Source organism: Carettochelys insculpta, chromosome 29, assembly GCF_033958435.1.
Source record: "Carettochelys insculpta isolate YL-2023 chromosome 29, ASM3395843v1, whole genome shotgun sequence".
Classification (NCBI taxonomy): domain Eukaryota; kingdom Metazoa; phylum Chordata; order Testudines; family Carettochelyidae; genus Carettochelys; species Carettochelys insculpta.
In genome coordinates, this window is record NC_134165.1 from 3,273,458 (window position 1) to 3,294,965 (window position 21,508).

Below are 21,508 nucleotides of genomic sequence, written 5' to 3' on the forward strand. Positions count from 1 at the left end.
GTTGCTGTTTTCTTTTGAATCTCTGCCCGTGCCCCTCAGTCCTGACCCACGGTCCCCTGCTACCCAGCGAACTCTCTTCACTTGTGGCCTGTCAGGAGCCTGTCCCTTGCAGAGGCACAAGGCCAGCCACGCGGACTCCTCATGCCTCTCAGCGGGGGCTGCCTGAGCCAGGGTGGCCTTGAACTGCTGCAAAGCCAGGTTCTGACTGGGCAAAGGCTCTGCAAGGTTCTCCGGGGTGGAAGCAGGTTACGGAGCTTTTAAACTGCATCCCTCTCCCCTTGACGTTTCCTTCTCGGGTTCCTGGCCCTGTAGGACTGGAAGGGACCGAGGCGAGTTGCTCCAAAGCAGGATGTAGCCCCAGAGCATAGATGCAGCCTCCGCACCAGAAGCCGTGCCGTGGGGGCAGGGTCGCCACCTTCCAGGTGCCCTCGACAGGCGTCATTTCCTCGCAGCGTAGTTGTGTCTGCATTGGGGATTTTGCTGGCGTAGCTACGGTGGCTGTGGTGGTGGTTCCCAGTCCCCTCCACCCCCCTGGTCATTGGTTTTAAGTGCAGAGCAGACCGGGAGCATCAGCTCTTTGCGCGTGGCCTTGTAACACCTGGGGCCTGCAGCCTGTTCCTTCCCATGCTCCATGTGACACGTCTCTTCCCCACTCCCAGGCCTGCTGCAGCATTACCCCATGCTCCAAGGCCCAGGTGCCATTTGACCTTTCCTGCGAAGACCTTAACGGGAGTGCCCTGAGAGGCCCGAGTGGGTTTGTCCAGCTTCCTGGCTTGCATTCCCAATGGCCTGCTGTGTGGCACATCAAGAACCCAGTCACGGACTCTCCCGGAGCTGGGATGGAGACTGGTAACTGGAAGAGTTGGGGTGGAGCGGCCCCTGCAAGGCCCGTGTCTCAGACTCTGCGAAGCGCCTGTCCCGTGCTCTGAGGGGCAGCGTGACTTGGAAGGGGGTTTGCTGGGTGTCCGCCCGGGACTGTGATGAGAACATAGCTGAGTAAAGGCGGATGCTCCTATGGCTGCGCGAGTCTGCGTTTAGGCTGGGCGTGTGCGCACATCGCCCCCTGGTGGCTGATCTCCGTGCAAGTGGCGCACTTCTTCCAAGCTCCAGGGGCAGGCTCAGAGGCTGAGCCCTTCTGCAAGTGGTGGGGGCTGGGGGAGTGACCCCACAGATCTGGCGGCATTTGGGGGCGAGGGTGACGCAGTGGGGCGTGTGAGGGCTTTACGCCCTGGTCAGGTTGCATGTTTCCTACTGTCCACAGCGAGTGCCTCAGTTTCCCTAGGCACAGCATCAGTGCCCAGTGGTGATGGGAGTTTCGGTGTGATGACTTCTCACCTGTACACAGTGACCCTCTGGGTTCTTTATAACCTAGGCAGCCAGGTGATGCTTTTCTTCCCTAGGAAACAGGGCAAAGCAGGGGCCTGGCTGGTTTGAATTGGAGCTGGGCAGTTGAGTTGGGTCTTGTCTGGCTGGAGAGGAAGGGAGGAGGGCCAGGGGCCTGGATGGCCGGCTCAGCCTGACTGCGGATGGGGTACAGGCCCTGGTCACCCCCACGCTCCGTGACAACAGCTATCAAAGCCGTTTGGTACGAGCGCGAACTCTCTCGAGTCCTGTGCGCCAGCTGGCATTGGGATTTACGAACCAGGCAAGGGAGAGGGGGAAGGAGGGTCAGTCGCAGAAAACTGGTTCAGTTCTCCAGCATGGGCTTCAGCAAGTTGCTGCATCTCAGTGCTTTGGCTTCTCACCTGTTACAGGGCTCCGTGATGCTTCCCAGCCACGCAGTCCGTCTGGGAGGAAAGCTGGGGCAGGGCTGGAGAGACAGAACTCACCTAACCATTGATGTGTGCTGGGAAGGGATGAGCATTTATAGATGGCTTCTTCTCTTCAAAGCACTTGAATGCTCCCTGATCAGACACGGCCAACTAGCCTGTGTGGCCCCCAGTGTCCTGGGAGCAGCGAAACCCACCTAGCTGTCAGCATTTTCTGGGGAGCCCCATTCTCCCTTAACTGCTGTGGGACTGAACCTCTGGCCGCAGCCATTTTACCCAACCCGATCTGTCCTCTTGTGAACCCAGCACTGTCTGGGAGTGGCAGGTCGTTTTTCTCGCTTTGGTTCACAGGTGCTTCTGGATGAAGGATGGCCCTGCGGTTAAGGTGCTGGCTAGAGATCTGTGCTGGCTTCCAGCAAGTCAGAGAGTTTTAATTTGCCTCAGTTCTCTCATCTCTAACACAGGGGAAGACGTGTGCTGAGGATTAATATTAGATGCTTTAACATACAGACAGCTGGGCTAGCAGGTCCTGAAGAAAAGGTCCCTTCACCGAAGAGACTTGCTTGGAAAAACCAGTTGCACCAGGAGCGGCTGCAGGGCGAAGGATTTGGATGCGTGGGGCTTTGTGAAATTGGCTAGATTCTGATTCAACCTGCCTTTTTATACACAGGCTTCCCCAGCGAAGGGAAAACTCCAGGGAGCTCTCGAACAAGCTTAGAAACAGAGTTAGAATATAGACTTTTTTTTTCCTTGTTTTATTGTGCCATAGTGAGAGATTAAAAAGTGCTCATCAGCAGAAAATTACAAACTGCTGTTCTATCAGTTTATAAATCACTTGGTCTGGAGCTCTTAAAAAGAGTGTTTGGTTTGCCAGCATGCAGAGTAGGGGACAAGCCTTGGCTGTGGAAGGCAGCCTGGCCTTAGGAAATGCAGTGGCTTCTCTCAGTAGTTCACACTCTTATTTTTCCCGTACGTTAGTCGGTCACCAAAATACTCATGACAACGTGGGCAACAGCAGAGGAGGCTGGACAGGCAACCTTCCAGGCGCTCAACTGTGGTTGTTTGCGGGGAGAGGCTTTCATGCCGAGATTTGCCACTGGAAAACCTGCAGACACAAAACTTGTTAGTTGAGGTTGCTGTCCTGGTGGTAGGTGGGGAGCGTACGTAGAGTGGGTCTCTTCTACGCACACAGGGAGCATCTAATTTACGGAAATGGCACAGAAGTGGTAGGAGACCCTGTCGGTGGGGGGCGGTTTAAACTTGGTCAACGTCAGTGCTCCCTGTAAGCTGAACGCTTGGGCGGCCGCCCAGGAGAGATTCAGGTGCTGCCCAGCTGACTCGCAGAGCGCCCACAGCTGACAGCCTGTTTGTCTTTTGGTGGGGCGCATCTGCTTATTCCTTCGTGCATGTAACAAAATTTATTCCGCCCATGGGTGGGGGAAAAAAAAAAAAAAGGGAGCATTGGTCACTGTACTGCTAGTCTCACCTGTCCTCTGTGCCCCTGCTCCACTCAGGCCACTATTGCTAGGAGTGCAACCACACCTGGGATGGCAGGGTGAGCCGCGGGGGAGGGGGATTACCTGCACAGTCAAGCAGGAAGCTGCCAGGACCTAGATGTGCTCAGCCCTCAAGCAGTGAATGCAATCGCAGGCCAGTTTATTTCACCAGCTCCTTTGTTCTCCTCCTTCCTTTAGGGAAGGGGATGGGGTGGGGGCAACGTTTCTAGAGCTACTTCAGCGCCCGCAGGGCAGGGCCGGGGAAAGGGGGCGAGCGCCTCAGAGCTGAGACGCTGGTGTGAATGGTGAAGAAACACTAAAAACATCTACACGTATCCTCCCGCAAATTACTGCAAGTGAGCAGCGGCCTTGCTTCCTCTGTGCCGATGCCTTGGCAGGTGTTAGGTTATACGGTTAAAAACAACTTCAAGGCGGGGAAATACGGCTGGGGCTGGGTTTTCTTTCTTGGGTGTGGGGGGGGGGGCTAGATCGGGGGAGTCTGGGAGCTGGTTAGCGGTGGGGAAGCAGCTGGGATTTCCTCTTATTCCTCTTTTTAAAGCAACCCCTGGCTCTTTTTCAGAAAAAGCTTCTTGCAACGCCACGGTGACGTGTGTCTCTGTTCAGTCCAGGCCTCGGCCCGTGCCTGCCCCTCATTCGGAGTTGTAGAAGTTGTGTTCGCTGTGGTTGTACTCCTCGCCGATCATGGCGTAGCTGGGCTGGAGGCAGTATTTGGGGTCGTAGACCTGGCGGGGCAGCCCATACACAGTCATGCCCTGCTGCGAGGCGCCCTTGTTACTGCCCATCTGCAGGGAGACGTTGAGGGTGTCGCAGTGTTCCATGCCCAGCATGGGCTCGAAGATCTGCCGTTTGGTCCCGGGGGCCGTCATGCCTGCCTGCGGGGAGAGAAGGGGGGGTCGTTGGGTGGGTGGGGCGGGGGGGAGCCGTGCAGAGGTGACGGCTCAGGAGCAGCACCAGGTGGTGGGATCCGGGGCCTTTCCACCCTAGAGCCAGTTCCCCCCAGGAATGGCAGCAGGCTGGGCTCGTGGGGGAGCCCCCGTGCCCCTCTGGATTCTAATGTGTCTGGCCCCAGGCTTGCGTCTCTTACCTGGCTGGCTCCCTTGTTGGTGCCCATTTGTAGACTGATGGTGGCCTGGTCCAGGGGCTGGTCTGTGCCCAGTTTGGGGTCGTAGAGGTGCCGGCGGGTGCCGTACGCCGTCATGCCCTGCTGGCTAGCAAACTTGTTGGTGCCCATCTGGAAGGGGAAGCAGAGTAGAGCTGAGGGCGGGGATCAGGGCTGGCCGGGTGGAAGACCCAGCTTCTGCGTGCCTGTGCCCTGGCATAAGGCTTTGTCTGGTACCGTCACGCCCAGAGAGCTGTCGCCCCACGGGCACAGAATTCCCAGCTGCCCCCTCCCTGCCGGAGGATGAGGAAGGAATTGCCAGTTCCCAGACCGGGTGCGGCTGTTACCCCAGATGCCTCCTGCCCAGCGGCTGTGAAACTGCCGGGCGCTCCCAAGGTTTGTGCTTTCAGCTCCAGCCATCCCTGGGGCAATCGCTGGCCTAAATCAAAATGGGATGTGGCACTTTCGGGTGGGAAGCCCCTGGTGCAGTGGCAGAGAAGGGCCCATAAGCTCACGTGGGTGCCTCCTGCTGGGGGCTGGGGTGACTTTCCTGTTCCCCGGGTCAGCTGAGTCCTGCCCACACGACAGGAGGCTCAGCAGCCGCCCCGCAGCTGTGATGCCCTGTGAGCTGGGTGCCCTGGGGCTGGTGGGTGGTTTGCTCTGTGCCCGGGCGTGGGGCTGGGACCTGCTCTTTGGGACGGCTGGGGGAGTCGCAGACCTGCAGCCCGATAATGTTCCGTCCTTCTTTCAGCTTCTCGGGCTGGAACCGGCGCTGGTGTTTCTCCGCATACTTGACGCCCACGTTCACTTTGTTGCCTTTTGTCTTGGCCTGGGTGGGGGAGGCAGGAACCAAATGGCCTCATGGGGCGGGGGGCAGGGGCAGGAATCTCCCTCCTACCCCCCAACTCCCTGCAGAAAGCCTCAGCCAGGATGGAGTGGGAGACAAGCCCCCATCGTCCCCTGTCGCGAGCTCCTCTTTCGCCCAGCAGTGACCAGTTCAAAGCCAAGGCCGGCGCTGTGCGCGGGGGTAGGGAACGGAGTAGAGGAGCCCTTCTCCCCGGGGAGATGACTTCAAGCATTAATCTGCAGTCAGGGCTGGGCCCCTGTGTCCGTCCCTCCGTCCCTGCAGCTGAGATGGGCCCAGAATCTCAGACTCTCAGAACGCCACAACTGGAAGGGGACCTCGAGGTCATCGAGTCCAGTTCCTGCCCTCCCGGCAAGACCACGCACCGTCCAGACCATCCCTGCCAGACGCCTGTCTGACCTGCTCTTACATATCTCCAGCGATGGAAACGCCACAACCTCCCTGGGTGCTTTATTCCCGTGTTTAACCACCCTGAGAGTTCGGAAGTTTTTTTGAATCCTCCCTTGCTGCAGTTTAAGCCCATGGGAGGTCCTTGTCGGGCAGCCTGCACCCTCTCCTGGCGTGTTGCCCCAGCCTCGCAGGCCAGGAGGCACCTGGGACCCCAGCCCGGGGTGGGGGCAGAGGGGCCTCTTCAGCTCACACCAGGAGGCTTCTGTACAGAACTTCAGCTCTGGCCCTGATAGCGAGCACAGCCAGCAGCCCAGTGGCCGATGCCTGGGCCAGGGGTCCGGCAAGGCACAGGGGGAGCGGCTGAGGCTGGTTCTGCTCAGGGTTCTGCCGCAGTGCCCATGAGGCAGGAAGGCCGCCCATAGCCTGCGGGGTCCATGGCTCTGCCCGGGGGCCACGCCTCTCCCCCGAAGGTGTCTTGAGCTGTCTTTGCCATCTCGTGGTGGGGGCACAACCACGCGGCCACCCCCGCACTCACCTGGCTGGCCAGTGCGATCAGGGTGGACTGCACCTGGGTGTGGTTCGTGTTCTCAAAGAGGTCGTTGGCTTCAAAAATGTCATGCGGCTTCACGCCGTACCTGGTGATGGCCTTGATGAAGTTCCCGATGTTCTCGAGCTGCAGCAGAACGGCAGGTGGTTAAACCAGCCGGGGGGTTAAAGCCAGCAGCTCCCCCTGCCTGGTCCCAGAACCCAACGACTTCTCCAACAGTGGGGGAGAGGGGGAATCCATCTGGCCTCAGGATTCCCACAGTATTGCAGTGGCACTGAAGGAGTCTGGCCAGATGGCACGTCCCAGCTGAGCTCTTCCTACCTCTGCTGCCCCTTCCTGCTCCCCTGAGATGCCCAGCCCTTCTTCCAAGAGCACAGAGAGGGGCGCCTGCATCTCGGCTCTCACATCAGTGCTCTCGACAACATACACAGGCTTTAGCTGCCCTGCGCTGCAAAGGGCCCCGGGGATGGAGGGGAGAGCAGGGGAGAGCTGGGTCATGGCCAGCACCCCCATAGCTGCAGTGCCCCTTCCTCGCTCCCCCTCCCAAAGACCTGGCTGTTGGGAGCCCACCCCCTTTTCTGGGCTGTCTCCCAGCACCCTGGGGCCGGGGGAGGTCTCCTGCAGGTTGGAGTTGCTCCAGTTTCAGGGTGCCGGCTTATGTGCACCTGGCCGGGGTCCTAAGCTGGGAATCTTTGCCACTGAAATTCATCAGGGAGCCTTCACCTGGTGCCAGTTCTGACTGGATTCGTTCACCTTCTTCACGGAGCCAGGCTGGAGCCTGTTGATGAGCCTGGAAGGAGAAGGGGGTTGCTTTGTACGGCGACGGCTGGGCTGCAGGATCTGTTCCCCAGGCCCAGCCAGTCGGAGCAGAAGGGAGGACTCCCCACTGCATCACATGGGGCAGGACATGCGCCTGGATCTGCGGGGAGCACGCACGCGGGGGTCCATCCCAGCAGCGCCGTGCCCCGGCGGGAGCCGCCATGCAGTGGATGGGTCTCGACACCAGGACCCAGCCAGCGCTGAGTGGGGCTGGGAGGGTGGAATCGGGCCATGCTCCCAGGCTGCCCCCCGAGTCCTGGAGAACACCGCCGTCGGCTCTTGTACCGCCCGTTGGGGGGACCCCCGCTTACTTGCACAGGATGACGCCGTCCTTCAGCCCCTCCATGAAGTTGTCTCCGATGTGCTCCCCAGTCATTTCCTCGATCCACAGGCGCAGCTCCTGCTCCCGCTGGGGGTCGTACTTCTGGGCCAGCTGTAACAGAGCCGCGGGGTTTTGGCAGGGCCAAGCTGTTAGGGGCCAGGTGCTCAGAGGCCCCTGCCAGCCAAAGAGCTGCCACCATCGGTGGGAACCTGCTGGGCAGCACCCTCAGCAGCACAAGCCCTGTGGTGACCTCACCTTGCTGGCAGCAGCCCTCGCTAGCAGGGTGACCCACAGGGGTATCCTGCTGAGCTCAGTGCGGGCCAGGAACCTCCTGCTCCTTGCCCCCTGCCTGGGCAAACCCTGTGAGCACCTAGAGTCTGGGGAAACTGAGGCACAGAGTGGCTAAGCAACTTGCATACCATCTCACAGGGTGTTTAGCAGAGCAGGCTAGTGCTGTAACCACAAACCATCCTGCTTCCCTGCCCTGGGGCTCCCACAAGCCTCCTCCAGTAGCTATTTAAACCCACTGCTGCTGGGGGATGGGGTCTTGTTTGCTAGCCTGGGACCATCTCAGATCCGTACGCTGCTCAGTACAGCTTAAGTGGCGGGGCAGTCACCGCTGGGTGGTCCCCCACCTCCCAGCCTGTTGGCTCCTGAATGACATCTCCATGGCAGCCTCGGCAGCTAGTTCCCTGGGAAAGAAACACTTGTGTGCTGGAGAGTTAGATGGGTGACGAGGGGGGACCGCTCACTTGGAGAGAGACGGGACAGAAGTCAGAGAGGCCAACGCGAGAAGAGATGATGACAAATACACAAGCTCGCGACCGGGTGGAGAAGGGGGCGGACGCGTTTCTGGGCTCTGTCTCTGTGAAGGTCGTCAGTTAAATGAGCGACTTTTCCACTCCGCCAGTGGCAGCAGACGGTGGATCTCCGAGCCACGGGAGGGAAAGAACTGCATATTTCTGTGGGGAACCAACCTAACCGGAGCGAGCATCGCCAAGAGCTTTGGATGGGATACAAAACCTCTGGCTTAAACCAAGCATCAGCACTTGGGGGCAGATCACCTGACAGCTGCCTACCACGTAAGCCTCGCAGTTCCTGGGGCTGGCTACTGACATGGGCCCCGGGCTGGTCCACTCTGGTGGTGATCTGGATTGTTCCTGAGCCTGTTTCGATGCCTTTAATGCTTTTGAGCAGCAAGGAAGGGGCATGTGGCCCTGATTGGCTGATTTGGTACTGAGCAGCCCCCCAGTTTGGGGACCCGTCTCCTGGCTATTCACCCCCCACCACAGGAAAGCACCAGCAGCCGAATTACTTTGCCCATGGAGAGATACTCTCTGGCCACAGCACTGCCCAGCTGTATGCCCGAGAGGGTGGATCTACCTGACTGCAATTAACGACTCAGCCCCAGCCTCTCCATGCAGTGTCCCTCTGGGCTCCTTGCCCCTGCTGTGAAATAGGAGAAGGCTCTTCATCTCTCTGGGGCAGGATGCTCCCTGGGTGTGTCTGGGCTGCACCTGCCCTGGGGCGCTCCCATCTCAGCTGGGCCTTCTAGGGCCAAGTGCCACACCAATGCTGTCACCAGCCGGGCTCTGTCCTGCCCCGCCCCGCCCCACCCCATACACTGCAGCGTCTGGAGGGGCAGAAGCTGCCCCAGGCTGAGTGGCCAGGGTCTAGGTAATTCCTGTGCCCTCCTCTCTGGTAAAAGGGAGCCCAGCTGCGGTCTGCCCCCAGCCCACCGGGGCAAAGCTCTGCAGAGCCAAACCTCTATTAGGAAACGTGCTTCACCACCAGGTCCCCACGCTCCTTCTCAGGGCTGTCAGAGCCTCCAGAGCACCATCCGTGGCCCCTTTGGGCCTCAGATTCCAGCTCCTGGCCTCCTGGGGAATCCCCTGCTTGAGTGACAGGAGACGGCTCTGCTGGGCTACGTCTACACGTTCCCCAAACTTCGAAATGGCCATGCAAATGGCCATTTCGAAGTTTACTAATGAAGCGCTGAAATGCATATTCAGCGCTTCATTAGCATGCGGGCGGCAGCAGCGCTTCAAAATTGACGCGCCTCGCCGCCGCGCAGCGCGTCCAGACGGGGCTCCTTTTCGAAAGGGCCCCGCCTATTTCGAAGTCCCCTTATTCCCATGAGCTCATGGGAATAAGGGGACTTTGAAGTAGGTGGCTTCCTTTCGAAAAGGAGCCCCAACTGGACACGCCGCACGGCGGCGAGGCGCGTCAATTTTGAAGCGCTGCTGCCGCCCGCATGCTAATGAAGCGCTGAATATGCATTTCAGCGCTTCATTAGTAAACTTCGAAATGGCCATTTGCATGGCCATTTCGAAGTTTGGGGCACGTGTAGACATGGCCCTGAGCTCCCTGCCCTGGGGAGAGTCCTCCGCTGGGCGCCAGGAGACGCACTAGAGCAGGGTTCTCCCACATCGCTGGACCACGACCCACATCGAACAACAGAATTGCTGCCCAGCCCCGGGGAGGGTAGGGGGCAGCCCTGGGCAGCCCCCGGAAAGGTGGTTGTGACCCCCTGGGGGAGCCTCACACTCAGTCTGAGAACCGCTGAGCGACAGGGCTTGATGTCCGGCGCCTGGGGCTGCCTGAGAAGGGTTCTGCCTCCCCTCGCCTGGACTATCAATCTTAGCTCATACCGCAAGGCCTCAGTGAATTCTGGAGGGTTCCCAGGCCTGGGGCTGCTCTTCCCTGGCTGCTGAAATGCAGCCACCTCGGGGGTGGAAAGCGGCAGCTGTTTTAACAGCTGGTAGAAAGAACAGTTCCTGCCTTCTGTTAGCCCATTGGCTCTAGAGTGACATCAGGGATCCATTTGGCCCCATGTCCAGCAGATAAAAGGGGCAGCTGGCAATGTGCTTGGGAGCAGGAGGCCGGCGTTATGGCTTTCGGGTGAAGCAGGGAGTCGTTGTCCCACCTGCTCTGTGGCCAGCAGCCCTCCACTGGGTCTGGTCCACAGGGAAATGAGGCGGCTCAGAGATCGCCCAGAGTCCTGCGGCGGGTCGCAGCCTCCTGCTCTGTCTGCCTGAGATTAAAGCCCCCGTGCGAGTCGCCCTGAGCCCTTGTGTACAGAGGAACTAAATGACAAGGGGCCAGGGCAAGCTTAGTGCCAGTGAGGATGTGTGGCGGAGATCCTGGGCAGCTCATGTCAGCAATGGCTCTCAGTCCCTGCTGGCTGGGGGTGGATTAGAACTGGTGCCCCGTAGCTGGTAGCGGTGGGAGCAGACACACTTGGATCCCTTCCGGCGTTCTACCCGACTGGCTCAAATCTGCCCCCCAGCACCTTGCCAGCCACCAGAGCTGGGCCCTGGGGGAAGGGGCTGGGAGCTGCTTTTCATCAGAATCTGGCCCAGTCAGGACTGCAGGTTGGGTCTGGCTCTGATGGACTATTCCCAGCTCCTAGAGGGCTGTGGAGTCTAGTGGTTAGAGCAGGGGCCTGGCAGCTGAACCCCATGGCTGCTACCCCCTCCCAGGGGGAGGTGGCGTCCAGTGTTGTGGTGGGAGGGAAAGAGGAGAAGAGGAGGAGTCGAGATCCTTGGATCCTACTTGGGGAATCATTTTGCTTCCCCGGGGGTCTTGCTTCCCCTTCCTGCTCTGATTTTCTGTACTGCCAGGACCCTGGCTCCCCACGTCTCCGCGCAGCAGGAGGGCCGCACACCTCAGCCCAGGCCTGCACCTCTGCTTGGAGGGAGATGCCCCCTGCGGCCAGGGAGGGTGATTCCCCTGGCTACCAAGGGCCAGTAGGATGGGCCACGTGTCATCCGTCCCAACGTTCTCCCTGGTCCGCTGCTGCAGGGCACCTGCTGTGCTGTAGTTAACCCGTGGGAGGGGAGCTGGTCCAGCTCCGGGCCCTGCCCACAGCGGTGTGAGCCCAGCACAAGGCTGCAGGCCTGCGGCCGACCAGTCCTTGGGCTGCAATGGCCGATCCAGCCCGCGAAGGGCTGATGGGAGAGAGCCTGTCCCAGGAGGAGGCACTGCCAGAGCCCAGGCTGGCCCGTGCAGGTGCCATATTGCATCCCCGAGGGGCTCTGACACTGTCTGCTTCTACCCACCAATGCCGGCGGCTGCTGCACTCACATTCCTCCGACCCAGCCTGTCTGCGTGCTCCGGCCGCACCGGGGCCGGCTGCCAACCCAAACAGGCCCCAGCCCCGGCAGGAAGAATTCACCAAACTTGGGAGAAGAATGGGGCCTGGTCTGGGCCTGATCCCCTGGATGTATCCCTGGCTGGGGGGGGCCCTCGGCGTGGCAGAGATGGCAGCAGGACCCTGGCTGGGGACCATCCCACCTAGAGCAGCAGGAGCCGGCTGGGCATGTGGTGGTGATGATCCCATTGACGAGGAATTGGCTCGTTCGTTTGTGGGATGGGACCAGCAGCATCCGGTGAGGGACAGGCCTCAGTTCATGCCATGGCTATTGGCGGAAGGCCGGGTCCGGGGGCTGGGCTGGCTCGGGAGCAGCACATGGTGCCTTTCAGCTCTAGCAGGTGCAAGTGTCCATCCAGGCCAGGCTGGGGGGACAGGGGACATGGACAGGGTCTTTCCAGCCCAGTGGGGCTGGCGCTGGTCGGGCCCTGGGTCAGGGGCTGGCTGGCGCCGAGGGCTGGGGAGCAGAGCGTGAGGCTTTTCCTCTCCAGGGGATGCCAGCTCCCGGGCATGTTACGGAACTGGTGCCAGTCCAGAGGCTGAGTCGTGTGCACTCAGGGGCTGGCCCAGGGCACCAGTGAAACGAGTTTGGTGGGTCTCAGCCCAGGTCTGAGGGAGAGTGAGGGTTAAATTCTGCCCCCGTGGGGCCGCGAGGTCAGGCTGTGGAAGGACCTTGGGAGGGTTTTGGCCAGCTGGGGCACCCTTGTGCTGGCCTCAGCATCGCATCCCCGTGGCCCAGAGCGCAGAGCTGCCGGCTGCCTGCCTGGGAGGGGCAGTGCCCTGTCTCCAGCACAACAGCCGCAACCAGCCGGCAGACCTCCCCCAGCTCTCTGGTAACCCCCTACAGCCAGTGGCCCCTGACGCACTGGCCCGGAACCCCCTGCTGGGTCAGCAACCCTACCAAAACAAGCCAGCTGGAACCCCAGGTGGGCCAGCAATCCTCCTGCCCACAAGCAGGCCAATCGCCCTGCAATAACAACCCTGGAGATGCACAGCTAGTGATGGGGGGGTCAGTCTTCACGGTGCTCCCGGGCCCCTGCGGGTGCCCCCCATAGCTTGCCATAGTTGTCAGGGGCTTGGGCAACATGTGAGGGAGGAGGCGTGTCGCCGGGAGTCAGCTGGGTTCTCTCTCCAGCTCTGGGAGAGGCTGGGCGGCAGAGTTTGGGGGTGGGTCTTCCAGCACAGACTCTGTGGTCGGGAGAGAAATGTCTTTGCTCCCCTGTGGCTCAGTTTACCAGTGTGTGAAATGGGGTCACTCGGCTCTCCCAGCCCTGCCAGCGCTTGGTGGGGGGCAGTGCAGTCCTCTGGCTCTCTCAGTCAGGGCCAGCTGCAGTGGTGGTTTCCCCTCCCACACCTGGCCTGGCTGAGATCCAGCCCAGCTCCTTCCCCCATCACTGGGGACAGCTACTGTCCCTGGCTGGGACACCAGCTGCTGCAGGAAATCCCTGCGTGCCTGGCCCAGCCCAGCCCAGCCCGCTGCTCTTCTGCCTGAGCCACCTGCACGGCAGGTCACTGGGACCTGGCCTAACTCAAATGAGCCCAGCTGCAGCCTCCCTCTGCTAGGGCTCAAACCCAGGAGTCCTGGCTCCCAGCCCCCTGCTCTGACCACTCCGTCCTGCTCCCCTTGGAGGGAAGGAATTGGCCCCTTTTGTGGGCTGCTGTTCCCTGAGCTGCCACTACCGCCAGCCACCTCTGGGCAGCCCGCATGGGGACGAGCCATCCCAGCCCCCGCCCCTCCCAGAGCTCAGGCCCAGCCCCGTGGCCTTACAGCCCCTCAATGAGCCAGCTGATGTCTCGGGGGCCCCGTTGAGCAGGCTCCACAGTCTGGGGGGTGGGGCAAAGGGTCCAGGGAACAGCCAGGGAAGGGATGTTGGCTCCACCCCCTCCTGCCCCCGGGGGTGTCGCAGTGTCCCACTTGAGAGCGCCGGAGGGGGACCAGAGGGATCTGGGGGGCTCTAGCTTAGCCACTGGTGTGGTTGGGGCTGGCCCACAGTACACCCCTGTTCCCCTGGCAGGATGGCAGATGCAGTGCTAGTGGGCATGGGAGGGCCAGGCCTGTGTCCTGGGAGGGGCCTCAACCCTGCCTGCCCAGGACTGGTCCCCCCCATGTCCGCGTCTGGCTCTGACAGCTGGCACGAGCGTGCGCTGGGATGGGGGAGAGTATCCATCTCCGAGGCCTGGGGTGCCCCCCCCCCCCCCCCGGGGATCTCTCAGCGCAGCGGCTGCTTGGCCCTGGCGGCTGTATAAAGCAAACCACGCCTTATATAGAGCCGCCTGCTCCTGGGCCTGGCCGCAAAGAATCCCCAAAGCCGACCATATATGGCCAGCCTGCCGCCGGGCCGCCATGCACACAGCAGGCTGGCCAGGAAGGTAGCTGAGGAATTCAAAGCAGGGGGAGCCCCAGAGAAGGGCTGGGGGTGCATGCTGCCAAGCGATTGCTGGGCATTGGGGGGGCAAGTCCTGCCCCCCAACTCTGGAGCTGGGGTGAGGCCTCTGGGAGGAGCAGAGCCCCGCAGCAGGGGACACATGGGGGTCCCTGCATAGCCGGAGCGGGTACTGGACAGTAGCAAATCCAGGTCTGACAGTGGGACAGTCGGAGATGTGCTTGCGTAACCCCGGCCTGTCCCCAGCTGGGAGCTCCCCAGCACCCACCCCAGCCCAGCTCCGCAGCTCTCCTCAGTCCTCGGGGATTGACTTCCTGCGATGCATCTGCATCCCTGGGGGCAGGAGGGAACAGAGGTGGTGCGGGGACGGGGGAGCTCAGCTATGTCTCACGGTGGGAGAAGCCAAGCGGCAGGAAAGCAGTAGGGGACCCCAATGCCCGGAGCACAAGGAGCTTGTCTCCCCCAGTATCGTTCCAGAATCTCCCCCTTCATGGGGGCCTGACTCCCCACTGCTACACGGTTGTTGGCTGCTCCCCTCCAGAGGTGGGTGCAGGAAGCCCTCAAAGTGCACTGGGCTCCTTTGGGGTGAGCAGCTCCAGGAATGTCTAACACTCAAGCGAGGAGCCGTGACAGCTGGGGGTGGGGTGTCCCCAGTACCCAGACCTGATGCCCAGTGATCCAAGCAAAGGGAGAAGAGCCCCAGTGGAAAATGGTGTGTTCTGAGGTAGTTAGGCCTCAGGTGTCCTGTGCCCCTCACTCTGGTATCTGGGCAGTCTGCTGTTCCCTCCTTCCCCCACCAGTGCTTTCATGCCCTGACCTGAGTACCCAACACTTCAGCATGAAAACATTCCACAAACATTAGGTCAAGGGGCCACTGCACCCATTTCACAGACAGGAAAACTGAGGCACAAGGCCATGGCAGGGAATCAGCATGAGAGCTGGGACTGGAACCCAGAAGTCCTGACTCTCAGCCCCCCTGCTCTAACCACTGAACCCCACTCCCATCCCAGAGCTGGGGATAGAACCCTGGAGTCCTGGCAACCAGTCCCCCCCGCTCTAACCACTAGACCCCTGTCCTGGAGCCACAGCAGCTGTTTGGTGTATCAGTATTATGCCTCACAGTAGCTGTGTACCAGCTGAGCCATGACTGAGGGGGTGGAGGCAGGGGCAGGGGTCGGGGAGATTGTTTCTTACCAGTGGGAGCTGTAAAGGAGGAGGGAGTGGCTGGGGGGTGGCCATAGCTCAAGGCAGAGCAGTTGCAGGGCTGAAGGGGTTTAGAAACCATCCGTATCCTAAGGGATGGAGACCCCTGGCTAGGGACAGAGCCAGTTCTCCACAGGCCAGGGCGGGGGCTGAGAATGTTTATTTTTAGTGATCATCTTCCCTGGCTCTCACTGAACACTTTCTGGCGTAACCTTTGCTGCATTGATCTGGCCGCTCACGAGCATCATCCCTGTTGGGCAGGTGGGGAAACTGAGGCACAGCACAGCCAAATAATTTGCCTAAGGTCCCTCAGCAGGCCAGTGGCAGAGCTGAGAGTAGCCTGCAGGCCACTGCTGTGCGCTGGCCAGCAGGAGGCGCTGTCTCTGCCCTGCACTAATGTTCCCCCTCCGAACGGTGATTGGCAGCTGAACCTGAGGGTGGATGTGGGGGAGCCTCGGTTCTCCCCTCCCCCTGGTAAATACCCAGGGGTGCGCTGAGCACACGTGGGGTCTGGTCTCCCCTGCCCAAGGGCGTGTGGGACCCTCAGCAGCGTGGGGGGAGGGGTGCCCGGGAGAGAGGCAGGTCCCCCCAAAGCAGAGAAGAGTGTTGCCCCCCTCCCCCGGCTGCTGGGGCTGCCCTGGGGGAGGGTTGGGGGCACCACCTCCGGGCCTGGGGGGCCCTGATCTCCGCCACACACACCCGCTCCTCCCTAGTTCAGCCCTTGTCTCAGGGAGCACCCGCCGCCAGCTGTGCCAGGCGCTGTACAGACCCCGCCGGCCGCTCCTGGCCTCCCTCCCTCCTTCCACTGGAGAACGTCCCCCTCCTGGCCTGGGGGGCACCTCCCCTCCTCCCTTGGGCCCAGCCCAGCTGCGGGGGGCCCTCCGGTCACTTCAGCTGGGCTCCCCCGAGCTCTGAGATCAGCCCCGCGGGGCCGCCCCAGGTCAGATCGCGGGACCCACCGCCCCGCTCGGGGCCCCGTCCGTGGGAACAGGCCCCCCCCGGCCCCGATCCTGAGCCGCTGCGGCCCCCCCCTTACCTTGTTCTTGACCTCCGCCGACAGCCCGTAGGCCGGGCCCCGGTTGAAGTGGGCGGACGACATCCCGGCCGGCGCTGGGCGCTCTCTGCCGCCGCCGCCGCCGCCCCGCAACTTTTGAAAACCCTCCGCTCTCCGGCCCGGCCCGGCCCCCCCCACCGCCCCCCCGCGGCGAGCCCTCCCCATTGGCCGGCCCGGCCCGGCCCGGGCCGGCCCAGCCAATCGCCGCGGACACTGATGTCAGCCTTGGGGGGGCTGGGGGGAGGGGGGGAGCGAGGAGCGAGGACGTCACTTTTTCCACCTGCAAATATCCCGGGAACGCGGCGATTTGTCCCGGGCCCACGTGCTGCCCCTCCCCCTCCCTGGGGGAGGCTGTGCAGGAGCCGCGCTCTGGCCGGCGCCCCTCTGGCTGCTCCCTTCTCCTGCGCAGGGCAGGACCAGGCACTGAATGGACCGGGGTCCGGGCCTATGGGTCGGGGCCCAAATAGGGGTGGCCGTTAGATTTTCTAAGGGTCACCGGCAGGGTGGCTCCCGGCTGTACGTGGCTCTTAAGGAACCATTTGCGGCTCAAGTCCAGACCCTCCCCAGGACCCCGTGCACACGGAGCTCCCCGGGCAGGGAAGGGCTTTGCCAGCCCAGGCCGCTTCCCCGGAGATGGCGCCGGGAGCTAATTTGCAGCTGTTCATTACGAACGAGGCCGTGGCTGGCACCTGAGGGGCTGTAGGTCAGTTTTGCTGCTCTGACACAGACTTCTGGCAGGACCTTGGGCAAGTCACTTAGCTCCCGTGCCTCAGTTTCCCCATCCCTTATGGAGATAATTACTCTGCCTCACAGGATGCTGTGAGGAGAAAAGCACTACAGATGGGAGGAGCCCGGATATGACATAAGAGCCTTTGGGAGCCCCAGGCCCACGTACCTGAGCCCCGGCATTTGACAAAAACGGCCGGTTCCCCTCCGGCTTTCGCCAGTCTGACCCTCACATAGAGTCTATCCTGATGCACGCCAGCATTGCTGAGCTCAGGATCCGTCCCCCTCGCTCCCGGCACCCTTCGGGCTGCCAACCCCAACACGCCAGCTGCTGCCAGCGGTGTCCTCAGCGGGGCTGGGCTCAAAGCTACCGATGGGAAACCGCACACGCACAGGGAGACACAAACACGCTCACTGTCTATACAGAGCCATGCGCATGTACAGACACACAATGTCCATTCCGGGGTCCGCAACCAAAATAGTAAGAACAACAAGAAGTCCTGTGGCGCCTTATAGACGAATAGATATTTGGGAGCATCAGCTTTCGTGGGCAAAGACCCGCTTCATCAGATGCGTGAGTGGGGCAGGGATGGTTTCAGAGGGGTATTTAAAGAGGGGGGTCCCAGTCAAAGGGAGGGCCAGAGCTGACGAGGTCTATTCAGCAAGGTGGAAAAGGCCCCTTATCAGCAGTATGTATCAAAAGAGATAAAAACAAGCCAGATCAGATGGGGAATGTCGCCCAATGTCAGAGTCTAATGGGGAGATACTAACCCCCAGGGCAGAGAAACTGCTTTTGTAAGGGGCCAGCCACTCCCAGTCTCTGTGTAATCTTTGGTTGATGGAGTCAAATTTGCAAATAAATTGCAGCTCAGAGATTTCTCTCTCCATTTGATTTTTGAAATTTCTTTGTTTTAGGACTTGTACTTCTAAATATTACTGAGCGTCCAGGGAGATTGATGTGTTCTCCCACAGGTTTCTGTACGTTATTGTTCCTGATGTCTGATTTACGTCCAATTATTATTTTACACAGAGATCCCCCCATCCACTCATACATCTGATGAAGCGGGTCCTCGCCCCTGAAAGCTCATGCTCCAAAATATCTGTTAGTCTATAAGGTGCCACAGGACTTCTCGTTGTTCTCGAAGATACAGACTAACCGGGTTCCCTCTCTGATACTTGTCAAAATAGCAAGGAAAGCCTTTTTTTTTCCAAATTCGGTAAAAAACTCCATAATTCAAGAGCCACGAGGCATGTGAATGGGAGACGGTCCTTAATAAATTACGTCCAGCCAGACTTGCTGCAACCCCTGTGTGAAGAACAGCGCGCCCACCCTGATTTGTGATGCAATCCACGGGCACTGCAGGACACTCACCAACTTTTTACATCTTCTATTTCCTCGCGCTTTACGTGGGTGTTTGGCCCACTGGCTGCCTGACGTTCCCTCCCCAAACTTTTCTCTCTGGAGAGCTCTGGAGTCTGCACAATTTCATTTTGGCTTTGAAATCACCATGCAGCTGCTCAGAGACCTCTTCAAGAACACTCGCTTTTCCACACCCACCACCCACGAGCACTTCTCCTCCTTTCGCCAGCTCTTGAGTTGCCACAAAACTAGCCACCAGTTTTGCTAAGTGGCCGTGTCAGCTGTTTGGCGAGTGTGGTCTGACTCCGGTCTGGTTTGGGGCAGCTCCTTCGTGGCTTTTCCCTGGCATCTCCAGCTGGACGCTTCGGCAAAAGTAGTGTGTTTTTGAGACCATGCCCCGCCAGGCTGCGTTGTTTGTTGGTGCATTTCTTGCTGGTAAAGTTTGCGGATGATACTAAGCAAAATAGTCAAGGCGAACGCAGGCTGTGAAGAACTTCAAAAGGATCTCACCAAACTGAGAGACTGGACAACAAAGTGGCAAATGAAATTTAGTGTGGATAAGCGTAAAATAATGCACCTTGGAAAAAATAACCCCAACTACACATTCAATATGATGGGGGCTAATTTAGCTACAACTAATCAGGAAAGAGATCTGGGGGTTATTGTGGATAGTTCTCCGAAAACATCCACACAGTCTGTAGCAGCAGCAGTCAAAAAAGCAAATAGGATGTTAGGAATTATTAAAAAAGGGATAGAAAATAAGACAAAGAATATTTTACTGCCCCTTTATAAAACTATGGTATGCCCACATCTTGAATACTGCGTAGAGATGCGGTCTCCTCACCTCAAAAATATATATTTTGGTATTAGAAAAAGTTCAGAAAAGGGCAACTAAAACGATGAGGGGTTTGGAACGGGTCCAACATGGGCAGAAATTAAAGAGACTGGAACTTTTCAGTTTAGAAAAGAGGAGACTGAGGGGGGATATGATAGAGGTCTATAAAATCCTGAGCAGTGTGGAGAGGGCGAATAAGGAAAAGTTATTTACTTGTTCCCATCATATAAGAACTAGAGGACATCAAATGAAATTTAATGGGTGGCAGGTTTAAAAGAAAGTTCTTTTTCACACAGCCAACCTGTGGAACTCCTTGCCAGAGGAGGCTGTGACAGCTGGGACTGTAGGAGAGTTCAGAGAAGAGCTGGATAAATTCACGGAGGTTGGGTCCATAAGAGGCTGTTAGCCGGCGGATAGGAATGGTGTCCCTGGCCTGTGTTTGTCAGAGGCTGGAGATGGATGGCAAGAGACAAGTCGCTTCATCATTGTCTTTGGTCCGCCCCCCCGGGGCTCCTGGCACAGGCCACTGTTGGCAGCTGGGATGCTGGGCTGGATGCACCTTTGGTCTGACCCAGCCATGGCCAGCCTTATGTTCTCCCTGCGGTCCAGCCGCAGATCCCACAGCGCTGTGCAAAGGGCCTGGGCCTCGGGACTTGCAGATCCACCTCCCTGCTGCCCCCCTTGGGAGCCCCCACCCGAAACTGAGCTGGCTCCCACCTAGACCGAGCTTGGTTCTTTGCCCTGCTCCTGCTGGGCGGCCACACCAGGCTCCCATTCCTCAGAGGGGCAGAAACCTTCCCCCTACCCCCCGCCCTTCTGGTGCTGCTGGAGGAACCTGGGCGGGTTGCTTCCTCTGCCCGCACCGCAGGTCCCCATCTGCAGAGAGAGAGTGTGTGCGTGTGTGGCACTGTTCTGCCCTGAGATCTATGGGTGAAAAGAGCCCACGGTGTGACCACTCCTCTGCCTGGGAGTCTGGGCGTATTCCCCTTTGCCAGTCATCAGAGACACTCAGGCAGGTCTCGGCCATCAGGAACTGACACAAATGTCTCCCCAAACAAACTGCTGCCTCCTACAGACAAGCAGTTTTCCTGATCACTCTCGTTTACCTTGCTCCTGTTCCCTGCAGTTACCACAGACAGCTCAGGGAAACTTCCAGGGGGAACCCCCTTCCTCAGGAGTTCCCTCAAGCAACACTTGACCTCCATTCGGCTTTACAGGGGCCTGCTCCCTTGGGCCACAACCAATTCCTTCCGGGCTTCAGCTGCACTCAGATCCAGCTCTGGGATCTTACCACTGTTTTGAGCCAGCCTAGGCTCAGGCAAAGAACCAGCTTCCCCAGAAGTAGAAGCACTTTCCTCACACCAAGGACCAGCTTCCTTACCAGGGATGCCACTGCCCATCCCAGAGCCATTCCCCCTGTTCCAGCCCCCATGGCTGGATTCAGAATCACACCTGGAATACTCTTTTGTGGTTCTCTCTCCAGCCACCCCAGGCTGGGGGGAGTCTTCCTCAGACTATGGACTAGTTTCCGCCTTGGCACCTTTTCCAAAGGCAGGCTCTGCTCTCTCCCCAGGCCGGCCGCTGCTGTTCAACACAGACAGACAATTCTCCTCTGTCCCAGCCCCCCGGCTGATCTCAGACACATGCCCAGAAGGTGAGGCAGCTTCTGTCAGAGACAACTTGCCGTTCCCAGTAGACAAGCTGCTTTCCTGCACAGACACACAGGCACCTTCCTCGGCCCAGGCCTGGAAAACTCTTCGCAGGCCTGTCCTGGCCACTAGCAGACAATGGGTTGGAATCGCTCCTTCCCTCCTTGAGCTGTGGCCGGCCACTGGGTTCAGAGCTCCGTGCAGTCCAGGGTTCCCTGCCCTGATCTGGGCTCACCCCTGCAGGAGTTTCCTTAACCCTCAGCTCTGCCACTGCACACTCACACTGCCGCTTTCTTTCTCGCAGTTGTTCCCATCCCTTAATCTCAATTCGGTTTCTAGGCGCCGCCGCTTCCCAGCTGAGTTGCCGAGTGGGGTTGCAGACTCACAGGCCGATGCCGCTGCACCCACGATTCCCAGAAGAATCCCTTCAACGTGTCAGCCTCCTCGCGGGTCACATGTTCCCGGGGGTTAGGCCGTAGGCCCCTCCACCTTCTGGGACCGACTCCTACGGACTCCCAGGAGGAACCACCCTCGGGTGTGACCCCCCCCGCCCCGAGAACCACGACCACACTCTCTTGGGTTCAGCCATAGGCCCTTCCCTTGGGGAACCGCACCTCACTGCCCGTCAGCACACCTGGCTCTCGCTGGCCCCCTTCTTCCTCCTGCGCCCCAGTCACTTACTGCCGGATGCTCCATCCCCAGGGTGCAGCGCATCCCCACTGCTGCCACCAGCTGTCATGGGGTTCAGGGGTGCCCAAGCTCTGCACCCCATCTTCAGGCAGAAGTGACTCTCACTCAGCAGGAGAACAGGAGATT

The 21,508-nt window shown here is 59.8% G+C and overlaps 1 protein-coding gene across 1 annotated transcript; it reads right to left on the reverse strand.

Moving 5' to 3' along the window:
* Positions 1-2,503: 2,503 nt before the first annotated feature.
* Positions 2,504-16,232, reverse strand: CNN1 (calponin 1). The gene is made up of 7 exons (XM_074980358.1): positions 16,105-16,232; positions 7,318-7,439; positions 6,911-6,977; positions 6,176-6,313; positions 5,104-5,214; positions 4,371-4,517; positions 2,504-4,158 (listed from the first exon to the last, which is right to left on the reverse strand). The coding sequence occupies exons 1-7, from the start codon at positions 16,165-16,167 to the stop codon at positions 3,916-3,918; spliced, it is 891 nt and encodes a 296-aa protein (XP_074836459.1). The 5' UTR covers positions 16,168-16,232; the 3' UTR covers positions 2,504-3,915.
* Between the last annotated feature and the right edge of the window lie 5,276 nt (positions 16,233-21,508).